General features: G+C 46.6%; 1 protein-coding gene across 1 annotated transcript in view; it reads left to right on the plus strand.

The window, feature by feature from the left end:
• Positions 1 to 211: 211 nt before the first annotated feature.
• Positions 212 to 18,465, plus strand: part of FRMD4A (FERM domain containing 4A) — a 189,342-nt gene continuing 171,088 nt past the window's right edge. Inside the window, 1 exon segment of the mRNA XM_009882937.1 lies at positions 212 to 370. Within this exon segment, the coding sequence (XP_009881239.1) occupies positions 212 to 370 (159 nt within the window).

An 18,465-nucleotide genomic window follows, 5' to 3' on the forward strand; every position in this document is an offset into this window, starting at 1 on the left:
GAAAGACACATCCCCAAACAGTTTATTTTGGCTGCTGGTTTTTGTTGTCGGGTTTGGTTTGGTGGTTTGGGTTTTTTTATTCCTTTCTTTTTCTTCTCCTTCTTTGATGGAAATTGCAGTGACTTTTTAACCTTGCAGTTCACAAGGCGCCTTGGGATTAGCTGATTGCCTCCGAGCAGGGAGTCCGGGGTGTTTCACACGGGGAGCTGGCATGGCTGCTGTGCTTTTTGGCTTTGAGGATCTGCTCTACAGCTGGGACAGCCTGGTGTGGAGCCTGACATCCCGGGCTCTGAGGACTTGCCGCTTTGGAAACCTGAGGGTCCTGCAGCTCATGCTGAAGCCATGGTGCATTTCCAGAGCCGTTTACCAGGTAGGGTTACAAAATACCAGGCCAGACCCTCAAACCCTCGTGCTGCAGAGGGGAAACCCCCCAGGGAGTCGCACAGGGTCCTGTCTCCTTCCTACCAACCACTTTGGATCCCTCTGTCCCACCTACCACAGGTGGTGGGACAGAGAAGACACCGTAGACAGGGGAGGTCTGGGAGGAGAAATACAGGTTTTGAGGATGGTGGTGGGGTCTCCTGTGGCTGAACACAGGTCCAAACTCTCCTTCCCACAGAGCAGAGGGGCATAAGGGAATGCAAATTAAGAGTCACTCTGCTATATCCCCTTTCCTTGAGCTTTATACTCATAAGTACAGCCAGCCTTGGCTCTGCTGCGTCCTCAAGCTGTCCCTGTGGCTGCACAAGAGTAATTTATAACTTACCCAGAGGAAAGGATGCCTAAAGACACCTAACCGGTGGAAAATGGGAAAACGCAGTGGGTTTTAAACTGCAGTAGCACTAGTTATCCCTACTTGACTTGTTCAATGCCTCTGGTCTGCTCTGTCCTGCGAAGTCGGAGGCATCTGACTGTCTAAAACTTTTGCTTTACTCAGTGTGTGTTTTATGTGGTACAGAGAGGTTTGGGGCTTGGTCGACTGGCTTCTCTGTAGAGTTACACTAACTGCTTGCAGCTTGAAGTATAAAAAAACAGCTCTAATAAATTGTGTGCGTTTCTGAGACTGGCTAAACTGGGTTAAATAAACTGAACAGTGAAGGCACTAGAACTGAACGCCACTTTGAATAGCAACTCATTCCAGTCCATAGGTGCATCCAGGTTGAAATGACACTGTAAACCAACCGGTATCCAGCTCGTCTGCTTTTTTAATCAGCTGTAGATGACTGAGGCTAGACATTTGTTCTGCTGTGGGGACAAACCCGTTACAATATTTATCAACTTCACAGATTTGGCTAATGCCAGATGCTGGATTGACTGATCGGTGTTTGCATTTGGAAAAGGCATTTTCTGCTACTCCCATTTGCTTGGTATTTTGCTTTTCCTGTGCTTTGGAAGTCTCCATGTGTGAAGCCAAGTTATACAGAAGAAGTCAGATTAAAAGCCTGTAGAAGTTGTGTGTGTTGCTTAGAGGGAGAGCAGGGCAAGGCTCTTAGTAATTTCAGCAAACTTTGAACCAGCTTTAAATCACGCTCTGGTTTCAGCGGACTTCAGCAATAGATTTCATGGCTTTTTTTGGAGTTCGTTTATTTTAAGTATTTGTTTGTTCTAGAAGACGCCTGCAGCCAATAGTGCAAACCCATTACCGAGAAGGACCCCTCATGACACTGATTGCCCTGGAGGCCCCTGGGGCACGGCTTTCAAACCCCCGTGAGAGGTACCATAGTGATGCCTCCAAGTGAACCAAGCTGCCCTCCCCAGGCTGCGTTTGGTCTTGGTTGGTGTGAACCTGCAGGTCAGTCTGTGCAGAGGCTGCCTGTGGTGTGGGGTTGCCCCATCTGCTCTCTGCAGCTTGTTTTAGGAGCCTGAACCTGAAGCCAATTAGCTCACGTGAGCCTGGGAAAGGGGAAGGGAAAGCAAGAAGGCTCAATGATGAACCCCTTTTTTACCCTCCACCCACGTAAAGCCATCCTCAAGAACTAAGGAGTTATTTTTCAGATGTGTCCAGATCCCAATTATGAATAACCTATCCCAACCTGCACACCATGCGTCAGGGGATGCTACTGCCTATGATAACTCCCGGGATTGGTGGTCTTTTAACAGATTTACTCTGTTGCGAGCACTGAGCGCATGCACAAGTGCACTTTTTCTGTTACAATATGCACACATCTTCAGCTACCCCCTGTGGCATTACATCATGTTCCTGGCATGTAATCCCCCTTCGTAAGAGTCACCAGTGGAATGGGACCAGCAAAGGTGCCTCCCTTCCCATCCAAACGAGCATCGATGCAGCCTGACACTCACAGGGCAGGGTGGACTTAGATAGTTGTCCTTTTCTCAGACAGAATCGGTGAACATCTGCAAAAGCTCAGTAAAATCACGTCACTTTATTTGTCAATGCCCATGAGCTTCCAATTCTTTGGAGAGGACCCGAAATGGTGGGTCAGATACCAGGAGAGCTGCTGCTGGGTGGAGGTTTGCTTGGGAGAGGCATCTCATAGCTCATCGCCACAGAGAGACAGCAGCTGCGGTATTATTAGTCGCCAGCATGAGCTGATAGCTAACTTTACACTTATGTATATTAATCCTAATAGCATTTCCTCCAGTAGTCAGCATCCTCCAATTTAAATACTGATGGGGTATTTTAGTAGAACATAGCTTGGACAGAAAGCCTGATGGTTTAATCACTTCCCAGAGACAGAGATTTATTCCACTGTTTATTATTTAGATGAACTAATAAGGTCTTGACCATGCCAGTTTTGTTGCTGCAATATATTAATCCCTGTTGCTGCTGCATCTTGAGGGCAAAGCAGATCTGCTGTAGGACCTCTGCAGGGTACCAGAACCAAAGCAGCCCTAGAAAGAAACATTAGTCGACTTTGTAAAATGAAGCCAAATGTTTTCATACTCCAAAAAAGTATATTTACATCCCTTTCCTTTATGCTTTTTCCTTTGTGTTAATCACATCCCAGTGCATCTGTGCTTCTGGAGCCATTTGCTGGCTCACCCTTGCGGGTACTGACCTGGGGGTACCGCAGCAGTGTACCATACAGACAGGTTCCTGGCTGAGCAGGAACCACGCTGCTGTGCGCACATCAGTGGGGAGGACTCAGGTCCTCCTTTGCACCACCAACCAAGACCATGGCTCCTCGGGTATGACACCAACTGGGAGAATTTTTTGGTATCCTTTCCCTAGACTGCTGCCTTCACCACATAAACCCTGAAAAATTTCCATGGGTTTGGTATTTCCCTTCTACTGTCTCATCTACAAAATACACCAAAAAAAAAGCTAATACTGTACAGATTTTCTGCCAATGCAATGGGCAATGGGTTCTCAGGCCCCAACATAATCAGTGTAATTCCCCTTACTTGTGACAAGTGAGACTTAGCTTTCTTGGCTTTTGGGAAATCAGGGGAAATGCATTAGCACAGGTATATGAAATGGCACTTTCGGGGTGATGCTGGCTGTTGTGGTCAGATTTCAGACTTGAAATCCAAATTGACACAGCAATCAGAAGTGTAGACTTGCTCAGGTTGCGCTCTGAGCAGTAGTTGTTATAAAATAGGTTAAAACAATCAAAATTTTTTCCTTTGTTCTTGGTCTCCAAACTGGATTTGACTTTCAGAGATGTCGAGTAACTCCATTTCTTGTTGTCTTTGAGTGATGCTGTGGTACTCGTGACACCCAAGAACTAGAAGCTTTTGGTACCCTGAAGCAAGGTACCATCATCTGTCTCAGACTGTATTTCTCTTCCGGGCAAGTAAATCCTCCTGCACGTCCGCTGCGATTCCCAGTGATACATTTGTCTGCACAGCCTGAACAAACCACTTGCCTTGCTCTGTTTTCAGTGGGGCTGATATTCACCAGTTGCTATATTTTAATTGCGATGAGCGCTTGCTATATTTTAATTGTGTTTTGCGATCCACCATGTGGTTTTCTTACTGTGTGATCTAAACGCATTTGAAAAAGGAGATTAACAAATAATAAACTTCCAGTCGAATCTTTCAGACAGTCAGTTGTGTGAGAGACCACAGAGCTGTTGGGTATATTTTTACCAATGCCCAGAAGATGTCTGACTGCTCTGACCTACTAAAAAAATGGCCCCGTGAACTAACACAGTGCCTGCTTTTGCGGAAATACTCACATTTCAAGAAGTGCTGGGGGAGGGCTGGTTTATTATGAGACAGGCAGTCGGTTCTGCGTTTTAACATCCTGAAGATATTTCACTATTTATTTAATCTCCAAATCCATCAACAAATGTTTTAGTTTCCCTGCTATGTCTGTGCAGTGTCAAAGAACATTAGGCAGGCCAGGACCTACATCTTCAGTAAAAGTGTGTTTATGCGCCTGCCTGTTTAAAATCCCACCGACTGCTCCTACCAAGTCGGAGGCAGACTGCTGGACGCAGAGCACTCTCTTGAGGAGCTGTAATACCAATCACAGGCATTTAATTCCTCGCACACTGTACACAGTAGTGCCATGTACTTTTTACACGCAGCTTCTTATCCACCAAGTACTTGGAAAGGCGGTTAAGTAGTATCATGCCTATTTTACTGCCGTAGAAACCGAGGCAGAGACGGACAAAGTGACTCACTTCAGGTTATAGACACAAGCGCGGAATTGTCTTCAAATACCTCATTGCTCCCCATCTATCCTGTTATAGGTAATGGGATTAAGGAGGTGGGCTGTAGCATTCAGGGGCTGGATGTTAACCTAAAATGTGGACGAGAAGAGAGCTTTTGCTATGCCAGCAGGAGGGTAAAGGCCCAAGGACCAACGGCAGGAACAATGCAGAAGCCAAGGTCCCACGATAGGGGAAAGATCTGGGGGCTTTGGGCACCCCCAGCCCCAGGAGGGAAGTTGCTGCTGCTGTGGAAACCCCCAGCTCCTGCAAGGCAGAATGAAGTCACAGATTCCAGCTCACAAATTGGTTTCCAGCTGTAAAAATCACCCATGACCGCTGGCCCCTTAGTATTGTGGGTGCTTTTGCAGTGGTGTCCCTGTCACTGTCACTCCTCTTGGGCCAGAGCTGGCAGATATTGCAGACCAGAAGCTGTTTTTACATCTACACATATGTAGATGTATTCGACCATGGCGAGCCCCCAGTCCACGTCCTCTTTGGGTCTGATGTTTAGCTATTTCATTCAATTATTTTCCAGATCCTAAAATTTTAGGATTTCATGACAGGACAAGAGGAAATGGGTTCAAGTTATGCTAGGCAAGGTTCAGACTGGATATTAGGAAAATTTTTTTCACTGAAAGGGTTATCAAACATTGGAATAGGCTGCCCAGGGAGGTGGTGGATTCACCATCCCCGGACGTGTTTAAAAAAAGGGTAGATGTGGTACTTGGGGACGTGGTTTAGAAGTGGTTTTGTCAGGTTAGGTTAATGGTTGGACTTGATGATCTTAAAGGTCCCTTCCAAACTCAACAATTCTATGATTCTATGATTTTATTTTCCCTTGGGAGAATGCACCTCAGGTGTGTTTCCCCCGTGGTGCCCACTGCTGGCTACTGGGTGCTACTGGGTTTTCACCCAGCTGCCCTGGGCATTGTAAAGTTGAGCTGAAGGGCTTTGGGGCTTCTCCTCCATCCACTTGGGGGACTGCTAGCACCCGGCCGGGTATTGCATCAATGAAGGGACAGGCTGTTATACACCTCGCAGTGGACTCTGAGACATCCCCACAACCCCACGTGCCCTATCAGGAATGTGGTCTTCCCCCTCATAAAAAAACCGTTTGGGAAATTCATTCTTGTTTCAGCATCATTCCTTACCCTGCTTGCCCTGAAGACATCTTACTATGTCTAAGCACAATTAGGGATTCAGGAGCAAAAATAGCATTTAGCAAGCCTGCCCTGCTGCTGTAAAAGTCTGTGCAAATCAATGTTGGGCAAGAGGGAGGAAGGAAAGGGCTGAAATGTTAAACACATCATTTCAGATTGGTAAAACTTCCAGGTTTTGATTTATAGCTTCATCACCAAGTAGATTAATGTGGAATTCAAACACAACCAGCTCTTTGCTTTCCTTTCAGGCCTGACGTATTAGCATTTCCCATTAATCTAGTCAGCTCCAGCACGATGAAGGCTGAGGAAACGGAGGATTAGGTGTGTGGGAGTGTTGGGTGAGCAGGAGAAAAGAGCCAGCAAAATTCACTTTAGCAAACTAGATAAAGTAGAGAGCATAGCATCTTATTCAGGTCTCAAGTTGTAGCTAAAGATGTTTCTGACTCCCCTGAAGTCAGCAAACCCAGATCCTTTCTCTTCCAGTTTGGGGCAGAGCGTTTTTCAGTGGGGTTGTCGATTCTCTGCTCATAAGGACAGCGGTGAACATGAGTACCGGTGCCACCCACAGAGCTACGCTTGCAGGGGTCTTCACTGGCAGCTGCTCTGTCCGCAGACCACCATGATGCCCCAGTGCAGCGGGTGTTCAGGATGCTTCAGGCCCCCTAAAGCCATTCTGCAGGGTATCGTAACAGGGTCAGACCCCTCCGACCTTGCAGCCTGCCCAATTCCTGCTTTTAGCGGGAGGCAACTGTGACTTTTTTCCATTTGCAGAGCTAGTCCACAGGCTCTGGAGCTGCCCTGGAGGCTTCTCAAACTTTATTGTTACATATTTAAGCATTTATGAGACTTGAGCTACTTCCCTTAGGAAAAAAAAAAAAAGAAGGCCCAAAAAAAAACCAACAACAGCAAGCGACATGAATCCCAAAAAAAAAAAAAAAAGAGGAAAAAACCTCCACCCAAATGTCCCAGAGTTGCAGAAAGGGCTAATGAGCCTCACATGTTTCCAAAAGCCGCTCAGGAGCTTTTGGCTTGCAGAGTTTCTCACCCCATCTTCATTACAGGCAGAAGCAAAGAGGGTTAGACAGGCAGGGGAGGGGAGAGAAAACACAAACATTAAAAATTTGTCTTTGCCAGAAAATGTATCCAAACAGACAGAAAGAAAAAATAATCAGCCTATGGAGGAACCCCAAGCTGTTTCTACTCGAGGCGTCCATGGAGAAAGCGCAAGAGGTGTTCAATAAGTTCCCATCCCCAGGTATTTTTACAACACACTATAAAATTGCCCTCAGCATTTCACACAGACTTCCCCTGCTTTTCTAGAGCTGAGAAGGGCCAGAGCAATCTGGTAGGATCCGTGCCACTGCCACCAGCCCCACCGAGCATTGATGGCGGTGGAGAGGAGATCAAAAAGTTAACGCTGCAAAATATTCAGCTAGATATTAGTGCTTATCCGCAATCTGGGGCGTCCCGAGTCAGCCTGCCCAGGGATGGTCTCCATCCCACACCATGCTGGGCAAGAGGGCAATAACAACTAATTTCAGATAAAGCTGGAGGGCTATTTGGGATGTCTTGCCCAGGGCTGAGGATTCAAGGTGAAATGTCATGGTGGAGCTCACTAGAGGAGCACAAAGGACTTACATACCTGGGAAGTTTGGGGCAATAACCCTTCTACCTCCTGGACAGTCACAAACACCTACTCCCCTCGGCAGCTTGTGGGGTCTCATCTCTCCTTCCACTGCCCCAAAGCAGCTGTGGGTCAGGACAAGAGGTGCAGGGGTTTCCTGGAGGGCAGGGACAGGTGCCAGAGGTTTGCTGGGCGATGGTTGAACCTGAACCATTAAAGTACCTGGGGGTTTGCTGTGCCATCTGTTAAAGCTAACGTGGAGCTGCACCAGGCTGGGCCTTGCCCTCACTCATTGTTTGCAAACACAACATTGCAGTGCTTTCCATGTGCTGTAGCAAATTGTCCGGTTCTGCTGGAAAATGATGTGGACTTTATACCCACATTGACCCTCCTATCTGTCTTTAAATGAACTTTTAAGGATGGTAGGAAGAGACTGAATGTTCAAGTCTCAAGACTGAGCTTTTTTTTTGTTCAAGAAATGCAGCAGCCTCTCAAAAGGGGAGGCGTACTTGGCGTTCTTTTGCTTTTTCCAACCTGCCTCCCTGCGAGAAACATTCAGTCTCCAGGACTAGTCTGTTCATGAGAAAGGAGTCTGGCTGCCCCAGTTATGAACATGGGCAAAGTCTTTCACGGTGTTAATTCTAGCCCACTAATAAATGGGTTGGGATTGCCAATGCAGCTTATATAGGCCACTGGCCAAGGAGCAAACACAAGCAATGCTAGTTTCTAGCCCAGGATGGATTTGAATCTCTCCAAAGCTGAGCTCTCTTGAAGTCCACCACCAATGGCTTAGGCGTTCCTGCCTCTGTCTGCTTTTGGCTGCAAGGGATGAAAACTATACTCTCCAGAGGGAATACAAACCATCACAACTGAGACAATCCTCAGCAGCTCACCATGCTTGTAACAGAAATGCACCTACCAGCAAGGCAAGGGGAATATTGTTTCTTCCCCTGGGTTTGCAGAAGCCAGGTCTGAACTACTTCCTAGGCTTAGCTATTTTCTGCTCATTGTCTTGAAATGTGAGATGGGATGCATCTCGTGTTCCTTTAGTTATCAAAAATTAGGCATTTCATCTATGCTCGTTCCTTCCAAGATGGGTGTCTTGGTACAAGTCACTCTCTGGAGATGCCTATCCCTTTGTGCTGAAACCAGAAAGAGCTAAGACTGCTAAACCCAACTAGATGCCAAAGTATTAAACACCCACAGTCCTGTGAGGTAGACCCAGTCACACTGTTCTGACTAAATATATGTGATCCAAGGTCTGGGTCCTAAAGTGGAAAATGCTGGAAGTCCTCAGGAAGGTAGGCAGCCAGCAGGACAGAGCGTCCAGCAAGCTTGCAGCTCAAGTCATCCAGCTTCAGCTGTTGCAGTTGGTACAACACACTCTGTAACAGGACGGGCCCCCAGGAACCTGCTTTTGGTAAAGAGTTTTGCCTTCCCCAGAGAGGCATTTGTGAACAATTCAATCCTCTAAAGTAATTGAAACCAGCAGGGAGTTTTGCCTGAAGAATTTTTGTTTGATTCAACCCCTTCTCCTTCAAAGAGAAATCCATCCTGAATATATGGCTTAGAGTAGCCTCAGAACAGGTCCACTCCCATCGGGCTTCCATGTGTTCTCCTCTTGCATAAAATAAGATGATCATGGGAAAAACCTGCTTTTTCCTTCTCTGTTTGTAACATGCCTTTGTTGCTCCCTCCACCAAAGGCTTTGTGCAATGGCTGCTATTTCTTTCAGATGTTTTCCTGGAGCAAAGGTGGAGCTGACTAGTGCCATTGATGTGATCCTGCCCTCTCTGTGTTTGTGGCTGCATCTGAGATGCTGCCATGAATCATCTGCACTCTTGCAGAAACTCTCTTCTCTACCAACCAACAGCATCCAATTGTTTAGAGAAAAACAGTCGCTCTTGGGCAGGGGAACTTTGGGGAAAAACAAGCCCAAATTAGGCACTTAAATTATGACTCTCATATGATAGCAAAAAAGAACAGAACAAAGGCTTTGAATGCCATCCAGGTGTCAGTATCAGAAGACATTGAAGTCAGGGTATGTTCTGCCTCTCCTTCCTTCCCGGTGTCACTCCGAGGTTGGATGGAGGAGGATATTAACCCTGTGCACCTTTGACACCCACAAGCAGCTACAGCAAGTCTTTTACCAATATTTGCACATTAATTACTTCTGAAGTTTAAATATAAAGAGCCATTTCTAGGGTCCCCTTATTTTGATTCAACCATAACACTCTTAATTTAAATCTCTTGTGCAGCGCATGCGTTCACGTGGGCTCACAGCAGAGGAGGGTTGCTGTTTTCCTAAATTGGAAGCTTATGGGGCCAAGCTGGAGGGAAATTGTCATGGGATTTCAAACCCTGCCTTTTTTCCTTCTTCTCCTTTCAGTTTGGGAGGTATTTTTTTTAACCATGTGAGTCCACTGAGGACTCCAAAACAGCTGAAAAAGCATAATTTTGGGCCAGTCCTATCCCCCTCTCCCGGAGAAGAGCTCCGCATGACAGCCAGCGCTAAGTCTCAGATACAAAAAGTTATCCAAGGTCAAATTCCTCCACGCTGTGAACTTCCATCTGGCACCCCAAAGGGGGATTAATGTCTGTCCGGCACCTGGCAGGAGTCACCCGATGTCTGCAGCACCGCATAACTTGCAAACCCCATTGCGAGCAGTTACTCGCTAACTTCACTGGTCACTGCGCCGCCAGAGCCACCGGCCACTGGGACTCAAGGGGCTCTCGTAAAGCTCTGGGAGGGCAAGAATGTGGGTTTTACAGCCATTGCAAACCCGCTTTGCTCCAATTCCACAGGGCCCGATCTCAACCCCTGTGTGTTTAGGGGCTGAACGTGTTTGTACGGTCACTTCCATGCTGGTAAAGAGACAGCTCGTGATGAAGAGAGACCTGTCTGACGGCTGGGAATTTTTATGTTACTGTAAGTTGCTGTACTTGGGTTGACCTCTGCTTTTTCTTTTTCTTTTTTTAATGTTTTTTTTTAGTACTGTTTAGAGCCCCACAGCCACAGGAGCCTAGAGTCAGGCGGGTCCTCGTGTGTGTAGCCACAGCTGAGACAACAACTTTTGAGTATCGGCAGGGCTAGCGGCCGAGCTGGGCTTTGCAAAACCTCAGGCCATCAATCAGGGGGGTTGCAAAACGAGACTGCAAATGAGGAACGGTTTGGACCAGACAAATTATATCAGAGCAGCCACCGGGATGAGGAGGTAGGAAAGAAGGAAGGGAAATGAGCAGCACAGAGGTTGGATAACTCCTAATTAGAGTGAGAACAGAGTCACTGTTCATCTTAGAAAAGAGAGGTTCTGGGAAGTTCCCTGCGTTGCATATTCTCAGGCATTCATCATCTGAAATGTCTCTTAATTGCCACTATTATATCATATCACAAACATTCCCGTAATTTATCAGTCATAACCTCCTATAAAGGGATTCTTTCATTCAAACAGTTTTCACAGAAATCTTTTCCCCTTGGATCCCAGTCCTGTAACACACTCAGACCAGGAATCTGGAAGTGGGACTTTTTTTTTTCCTTATTATTTCTAAATGCCAGATGTTGCTTTGCAGACAATATGTTTCAATAAAGGACTGTGTCCCATTTTCAACCTCTTTTCTCTTTGTCCCAAGATAATCAGCTTTCAACAGCTCTTCTTCCTCTTATGGTAAAAGCTGAAATGTAAATATTCAGGACATCCTAAGTGTCAGGAGCCAGCCGAGTCCTGCTAACCCAGACGAAGGGTCCCCGACACAGGGCTGCCTTAAACATTTGGCTCAGCCAACAGACTGTATTTATAATGTAAACTCCTCTTGTCGGTTCCTAACTCCTGGCTCCAGTTTTAGAAAATTTAACATTTCTGGGGGTTGTATTTTCCCACCACTTAGACGAGAGCCGAAATTTTTCCTCTCAGAAAATACACTTGTGTGTCAAAGGCCAACGACCTAAAAAATATCAGTAGTTTCGCAGCCTAAATATAGCACAGGACTGAAATACTGAATTCCTGCAAAGGAGCCAGTGTAAACAGCCGTCGTCTGTGCGAGTGGGGGGTGGACTACAACCCAGGGCTTTTTCTTTACGTTATCGCACGCTGCAGCGCCTGGATGTCCCATCATGGATGAGGAGCCCTTTGTGCGGGGACCTCCTGGCCAAAGCCCTTCCCATCGATGGGCTTCATTATCCAGCTTCAGCAAAAGGCTGGAGTCACCCCAACCTAAAGATGCTGCCTTTCTGATGGCTTACACCCGCTTGTTGTAGCTGTGCTGTCTTGATGTAGAAAGCCCCAGGTTCAAGCGCTGCCGTTGACTTCGCCAAGGAGTCGCGTCGCAGTGATAAGCCATGAGGACAATCCCTTTCGTGAGCGCCAAACCACCCAGAAGTGATTAAGCCTTGACCCATCGTTGTGTGGTGGTGATAAACGCTGGCTCCAAGAAATAATCCACCACCATCCTCTGAGTGGGAGGCTGCGATTCCCAGCCACGCCACTTCATAATAGCAACACTAATCACGTATTTATTTGTAGATGCTTTAAAGCACAAACTCCTTCCTGTGATTCATCTCATCTTACAGTTCATATGTAAAGCAGATCAGCAGTCTCTCCTTCCAGTGCTGACAATAGCTGGGGGTGATCAGGAGAGATGAACTCATCTGCCCTGCAGAGGTTTGGGATTGCCCAGGATCATCTCCCACGCACTCCACCCTCAGCCTGGGCTGGCATCTATCATTTATTAATACATATGGGTAATGTATTGACCATTAGCTGTGGATGGGGAAGGCACGATAGCCATTAGAGCTTCCTCTCCCTCTTGCGTCAGCCTTGGGAGTGTTGGAAGTAAATGAAACCCAGCCAGGAAAATGCAGCAGGGAATACGGCGTGCACGGTGTTGAAATGGTTTGTGAATGCTCAAGGGTGGGCAGAGCTAATTTTTGTCAGAGTTGATAACTGTTGGTTTACCTCACCCCTTTTCATTTCACTAACCTGACTCTCGGTGGATCTCATTATCCTGGAAGTCATTCAAGAGTCTCCTCCTCCTCTAACAGGGCTCCAGACACCTTGCAGGTCTCCAGAAATTAATTGCTATTAATATAGGCCAGCCCTAAGATTTCTCAGTGGGGCATTTGCTTCTATGTCTCACAAGTTTGTTGTGTTTTAGGGATGAGTGTATCTTGGGATTTTCTCCAAAGGTTTTTTCAAAGGAAAGGTCTTCTCCAAAGCTACCTGTTCACTTGCATCTTTTCCCAGGATGTGCTGTTCCTCTTTCACTCTTAGCCAATATTTGCTTTGGTGCAACCATGCTCCTGTCTGAGTAGCTGGTATGAGACCTGGGCAGGGTGATAGGCCCAAAGTGATGATGAGTCTGTGGCCTTGAAAAGCTGCACTGCCCTTGAGGTACCGTGTATCTGCCCTCTCACAGGTTCTGGCAGACCTGCTTCCCTTCATCTGCTGTTTTGAGGATTTTTTTGCTCTGGCTGTTCTTGTCAGAAGTTGCATCCTCATTTCCATCCTATCTCCTGTTCATAAGCAAATTAAAGTGCTTGCAGATGACACTGCTTCTAGCCTCCTCTGAGGTAAAACCCAAATGCCGCTTAGGATGCCAAGCGCTGCTTCACATGTCCATGATGCACCCCAGCATTGAGTGCAGTTGGGTGATTGAGCATTGTACTGCAGCAGCTGTGCAGCCCAGGACCAGTTATTTGAAGAAGACTCCTATCTTAGTCATCACTGACCTAATTTTGATCCCCCATCGATATGCTCTTCCTTTTTGTGTCAAACTATCCAGGTCTTCATGCAAAATGAAACATGCTCGGAAAAAAATACTCTGAAAGGATTTTGCTGGGCCATTTGGCAGTTTGGGAAATCTGCAGAATCACTAATAGTTTGACAGTGTTGTAGCTATGAAAACAAAGGGAGTTTTAAATCAGTACCATTACAGCACTGTGAAGTCTGAAGACAGACTGGGACAAAGCTGGTTCTCAAAGCAGCATTTCTTCTGATGCTGTTTTGGACTGGAGGAGGCTTTTGGAGGGACAGCTGAATGCTGGGAAAAGCTGGATAAGCCACTTCATTTTGGAGGGAAGAGGGAAAAGACAGAAACGAGCATTGCTAATTTAACAGGTGAAATATGTCTTGGGTCTGTTGTCCTGGCCTGAGACAAGGACAGTGGGCTCTGCACCCAGCTTTGCCAGGGGGACTGCAGGATCTTGGGATCTTGTGTGACCTTTGCCTCCTGGGTGTCAGTGTTTCCTTCTCCCCTTGTTCAGATCTGCTTTGGGATAATCTGAGTTTATAACAATGCGCTTCACAAGAGGCTTCAGCCAGGTTTTTTATACATGCTGCAATATGCATTATAAACAGAGAGAGAGTGCAGTCGTGCAGCACAGAGTTCATACGGGTAACACAGTCTGCATCATAGAATCACAGAATAGTTTAGTTTGGAAGGAACCTTTAAAGGCCTTCCAGTCCAACCACCCTGCCATGGCCAGGGACATCTCGCACAAGATCAGGTTGCTCAGAGCCCCATCTAACCTCACCTTGAATGTTTCCAGGGATGGGGCATCTACCACCTCTCGGGGCAACCTGTGCTGGTGTTTCACCATCCTCATCATAAAAAATGTATTCCTTATGTCTAGTCTGAATCTACTCTCTTTCAGTTTGAAACCATTTCCCCTTGTCCTATCACAACAGGCCCTACCAAAAAGTCTGCCCCCATCTTTCTTGTAAGCCCCCTTTAAGTACTGAAATGCCGCAAAGTCGTTCAGCATTTAGTTCATACAGGCGATACAGTCTGCATCATGGGCTCTCGTCTTACAAACGGCTTCCGCACCATGAGCTAGGAGCAGTGACAGCTGCTGTACAGGGCTGAGACCATACATTAGGAGGCGGAGATGGATTAACAACCTTTTTCTCTGCACAAAACATGTACAGCAGCATGTGGTGTGAAAGCCGGGGTAGATGTGTGATGTGGCACCACCGTGCAGGCAAGGCAGCCCACTGCAACCGGTCGATGCCCTGGGCTGCTCAGGCTTTCTTGCATGAGCAAGCTAAATCCCCCTTTCCAGGTTCTTCTGAATCCCCTGAACTTGGATTTTTGCCAGAAATCCAAAGAAGAGCAGTGAAAATCCAACAAACCTCTGTGTTGCCCATTCCCAGGCAATGGTAGGACTAACAAAGATCGTTCAAAGAGCTAAGAGTTTCATTACCAAAAAAAAAAAAAAAAAAAATCAAAGATTTATTTTCTTTCCCTGTTTTGTTTGTGTTTTCCTTCTCTTTCACGAGCCTGAGCATCTGGAGATGAAAGGTGTTGTAACCCATCACCAAATGGCTCAGCAAGGCAGCATTAAACACGTGCTGTTTGACAACAGAACCCCAAATCAGTCACTGGCGCTGAACGTTAGCCGAGTTAGAAGTCTTTAATTGCCTTCAGCAATAAAAGTGTGTGAAGTCAGGAGTACAGGAGAAGACTTGGACAACAGGTTCCTTCTCTCAAAGCACAATATTTACCAGCAAAACATCTAACCCAGGGGATGGACAAACACAGGAGTGAGGAATTAGGAGAAGGCATGAAGCTGTGATGCACAGTACCACCTAGTGACAGAGCCCAGCTACATAAGAAGGGCAACCCCCCTTTTGCCAAATACAGGGTCCATTTCCCCACCTGATCTTTAATCCTCTTTCTCAGCTGCACCACGAGTGCTACAGTCTCCCGCGGGTGAAGGGACAGCACCATTTGGGCAATCCTGAGTTTTTTCCTCCTTTTTGTGGTTTCCTTTTTGCGAAGCAGCCCCGCATCGCAATAGACAGGACTTCTTGTGTCCGGGGAGAAGCAGCCAACGGATGCCGTTTTGTTTGCTACGTGGGGTGTGCAGGTTGGGCTCGGCGCGCATAGCCCGCTGAATCACCCACGAGGAATTCCTCAGTGCATTGTGTAAACGGGGAAAGGAAAAATGCAAGGTCCAGTGAGTAATGCAGCCTTTCAGGGCATCTGAAATGAAAAGAAATGTCACAGACTTGTTCCATTTGTAGCAACGATGTGAAAGAGCAGTGTGACAGGCTCTGCTCAAGAGAAGGCTTGTAACCTTTTCCATTAATTTCTTTTCAAAGAATTGCTTATTGAAGGCTAAGCTGCTTTTTATAAGCCTTAGAGGCTGATCGTGTCTTTGTCCTTTTTTATTATTATTGCTGCTCCTCTCCCTTGCTCTCTCTTTTAAGAGAAAGTGGTTACTGTATATGGGTGTTGTTTTTCTCTCCGTGGTTATCTGAGACGAGCCCAGCATCGAGATGGGAATTTTGTCACCTTTTGGCAACGATGGGATTGCATAGAGCAAAGTGAATTAGAAGAAATCCAGATCTGTAGAATTTCCCCACACTCCAGCCCACAGATTTACCCACGATCCAAGCGGCTGGGCTGAAAAGGATTTGATTCCTTCTCCTCGTTAAGGTCTCTTTACACATATTCTTGAGCGGGAGCTAAAAGGCTCCGCTCAGTCTCCATGTGTGGGTGAGTGAGCAGAGGCGACTCGGTGTCTGGGTACCATCCTGCAGCTCGTGGGAGGCAGCAAACGAGCACTGCACCTCCCTGCGAGGCCCCACGCACGCTTACGGCGTCTGCACACAAGTCTGAAACGTTTGCACCAGTTGGGCTGGAAGGGGCTGGGGCTTTGCGTGAACAGACAGGAGGAGATGTATGCGTAAGGTTAGGGTTAGGGTTAGGGTTAGGGTTGAGTTGGCCTTTCCTTCCTCTTACCTGGGAAAAAGGTCCCCAGGGAAAGGATACTCAGACCCTCTCCTGGACCTCGCCTAGAAGCTGCACTAGTTGATAGGCAGTCCCTTGCTTGTACACCAGCCAAGCTGAGGTGGTTCTCAGAGGGTTTAAATCAATACCCCTTCCTTGACTTCAGTGAAATTTCTCCTCGAACGACTGGCTGGGAACCCAAACCCCAACGCTGCACTTCCTTCAGTTGGTAAAATTCACTAAATCACCTGAGTGCAGAAAAATAACGTATTTGTTGGGGCCACCAGCGTGAGGACCTGCTCACTGCCAGCCAGGGGATGAGGCCATCTCATGCGCACGGCCACCCTATGGTAAATACAGCTTTTCCAACAGGATTTCTTCCTAGGCTTATCCTTCTTGAGCTTATTGCTTTTTTCTTTCCCACAATCCGTGGTGCTATGTCCTGTTCCCCAGCACGGCAGCCCCGGAGAAGCTCCCACAGCTGGGTAAACATGCCTGAGTGAATAGGGCCCTTTCACAATGGAGTCACCAGGAAATCCAAACACTGTAAAGGCCAACAATTCAGCGGGGACATAATCATGTAATTACGAGACATGTTCCTCCCAAGGACCAGGAAAACAGAGCCTGAACGTTGCCTAGCAGAGTTGCTCCTCAGACAATAGGTTTTCCCACCCCACAGGTCTCCAGGAGCGGCTCCTTCTGTCTTGTCTTCCATGGCGGTGAGGAGGAGATTGAGCTTCTGCAAAGAGATGTTAGGATTTTCCCTCTTACCCAGGACGTTTCAGCTACAACAGCCTGCACCAGCCCCATTCCCCTTGCAGGGTTGAAGTCGGTCTGGGGAAAGGATCAAAGGATGATAAATGGGGAAATATTAACAGCCTAAATTCCATCTGCAGTTACACAGGGGTAAATCCAAATTACGACAGTGAGTTTACTGCTGATTTACATCAGACTGAGGGTCAGGTCAGAAGCTTTGACAAGCATGGGGTTATATGGGCTTTTTGGCACCAGGGTGAAGAGCAAAGGCAAAGGAGTCTCCATCCCCTTACACTTTCCCTGGCATGTTGCAACGGGTGTTGGAAATACAACGTCATTTACTCCAGTCTGCACATTTGCCTAGTGGCTTTGCCCACTGTGATCTCTTCTGGCTCTCGAATTTGTTGCTTGGACCCGTGCAAGCAGCCTTTTCCCTGGATCTACTAATCTTACATGTTTTCCTAAAATGCAACGGTTAGCATGCAAAGCAACTTATATTAATATTCGTCCATCGCTGCAAGGCAAACTTTTCCTTGTTGTGAATTGCAAATTTTACCGGGATCTGACCTTGAACACAGCAGCCAATATAATATATGCTGATATGGGCAAACTGGCTATGAGTCTCAAATGAGCGTATACAGAGCCAAAACCTGAACTCAAGAATTAGGCAGCTTTATACTAACGGAGGAGCTGGCTCACTGTGTTATTGGCATACGTGAAAATTAATCATATCCTGCAACAATGTTCACAGGATGTATTTGATTTATTACTAATCCCGTACACTCTTGCAGCTGCTGATCCGCTGCCAGAGGGTATCGTAATGATGCAGCTGGCACCCCTGTTGCGATGGCCATCAACATAGCCAACGGCACGCGTTGGATCAGTCGTCCTCAGCAATACTATTGCATTTGCTACCTGAGCTAAAAAATCAAGCCCTGTAGCTGTAGTTTTTAGTTTGTCTCCTATATTGAGAATAAGAATATATCATTCTTATATATCCTTATACAAGGATAAGAACGTATAACATGCACAGACCAGGGGAGGATGTATAAAATGTAAAATATTTCAAAATATTCAAACCTGCGGAACAAAGCTGATTTTGGCTCAGACTACAAGAGTTTCTATCACCCAGCTGCCCCTGGTAGGTGGTGAGTGGCAGAGGTGTGTAGAGAAGCTATACATTGCCCTGAGGCTGAGATGGTTGGTAATCAAGAATGGAAAGACACAGCTACTGCAGTGCTGTCTTCCCAAAACACAGCTGACCCTCCTGAGATTAGGGCACAGAAAGAAGAGATGGAAGAAATGAAATTCTCGTTCTCAGAGGGTTTCTTGCCTTGTTTTTACCCTGGGCCCTGCCTGGTTATAAGGCATTTCAGATTTTAAAAATCACTAGCAAATGTTTGGAACAATTGAAACACATTGCCTTTACTGTGACAATATTTACATTACATGTTCCTCTTAAGATTTTTTTAAAAAGGCAAATTAAAGATTTTTATTATTATTTTTTAGGGAAAGTCAAAATAGATTGTTATGAATTTTCCCAGTTTTTCACCACCAAGTGTGACTTTTAGCA

Source organism: Charadrius vociferus, unplaced genomic scaffold, assembly GCF_000708025.1.
Source record: "Charadrius vociferus isolate BGI_N301 unplaced genomic scaffold, ASM70802v2 scaffold32, whole genome shotgun sequence".
NCBI classification, from domain to species: domain Eukaryota; kingdom Metazoa; phylum Chordata; class Aves; order Charadriiformes; family Charadriidae; genus Charadrius; species Charadrius vociferus.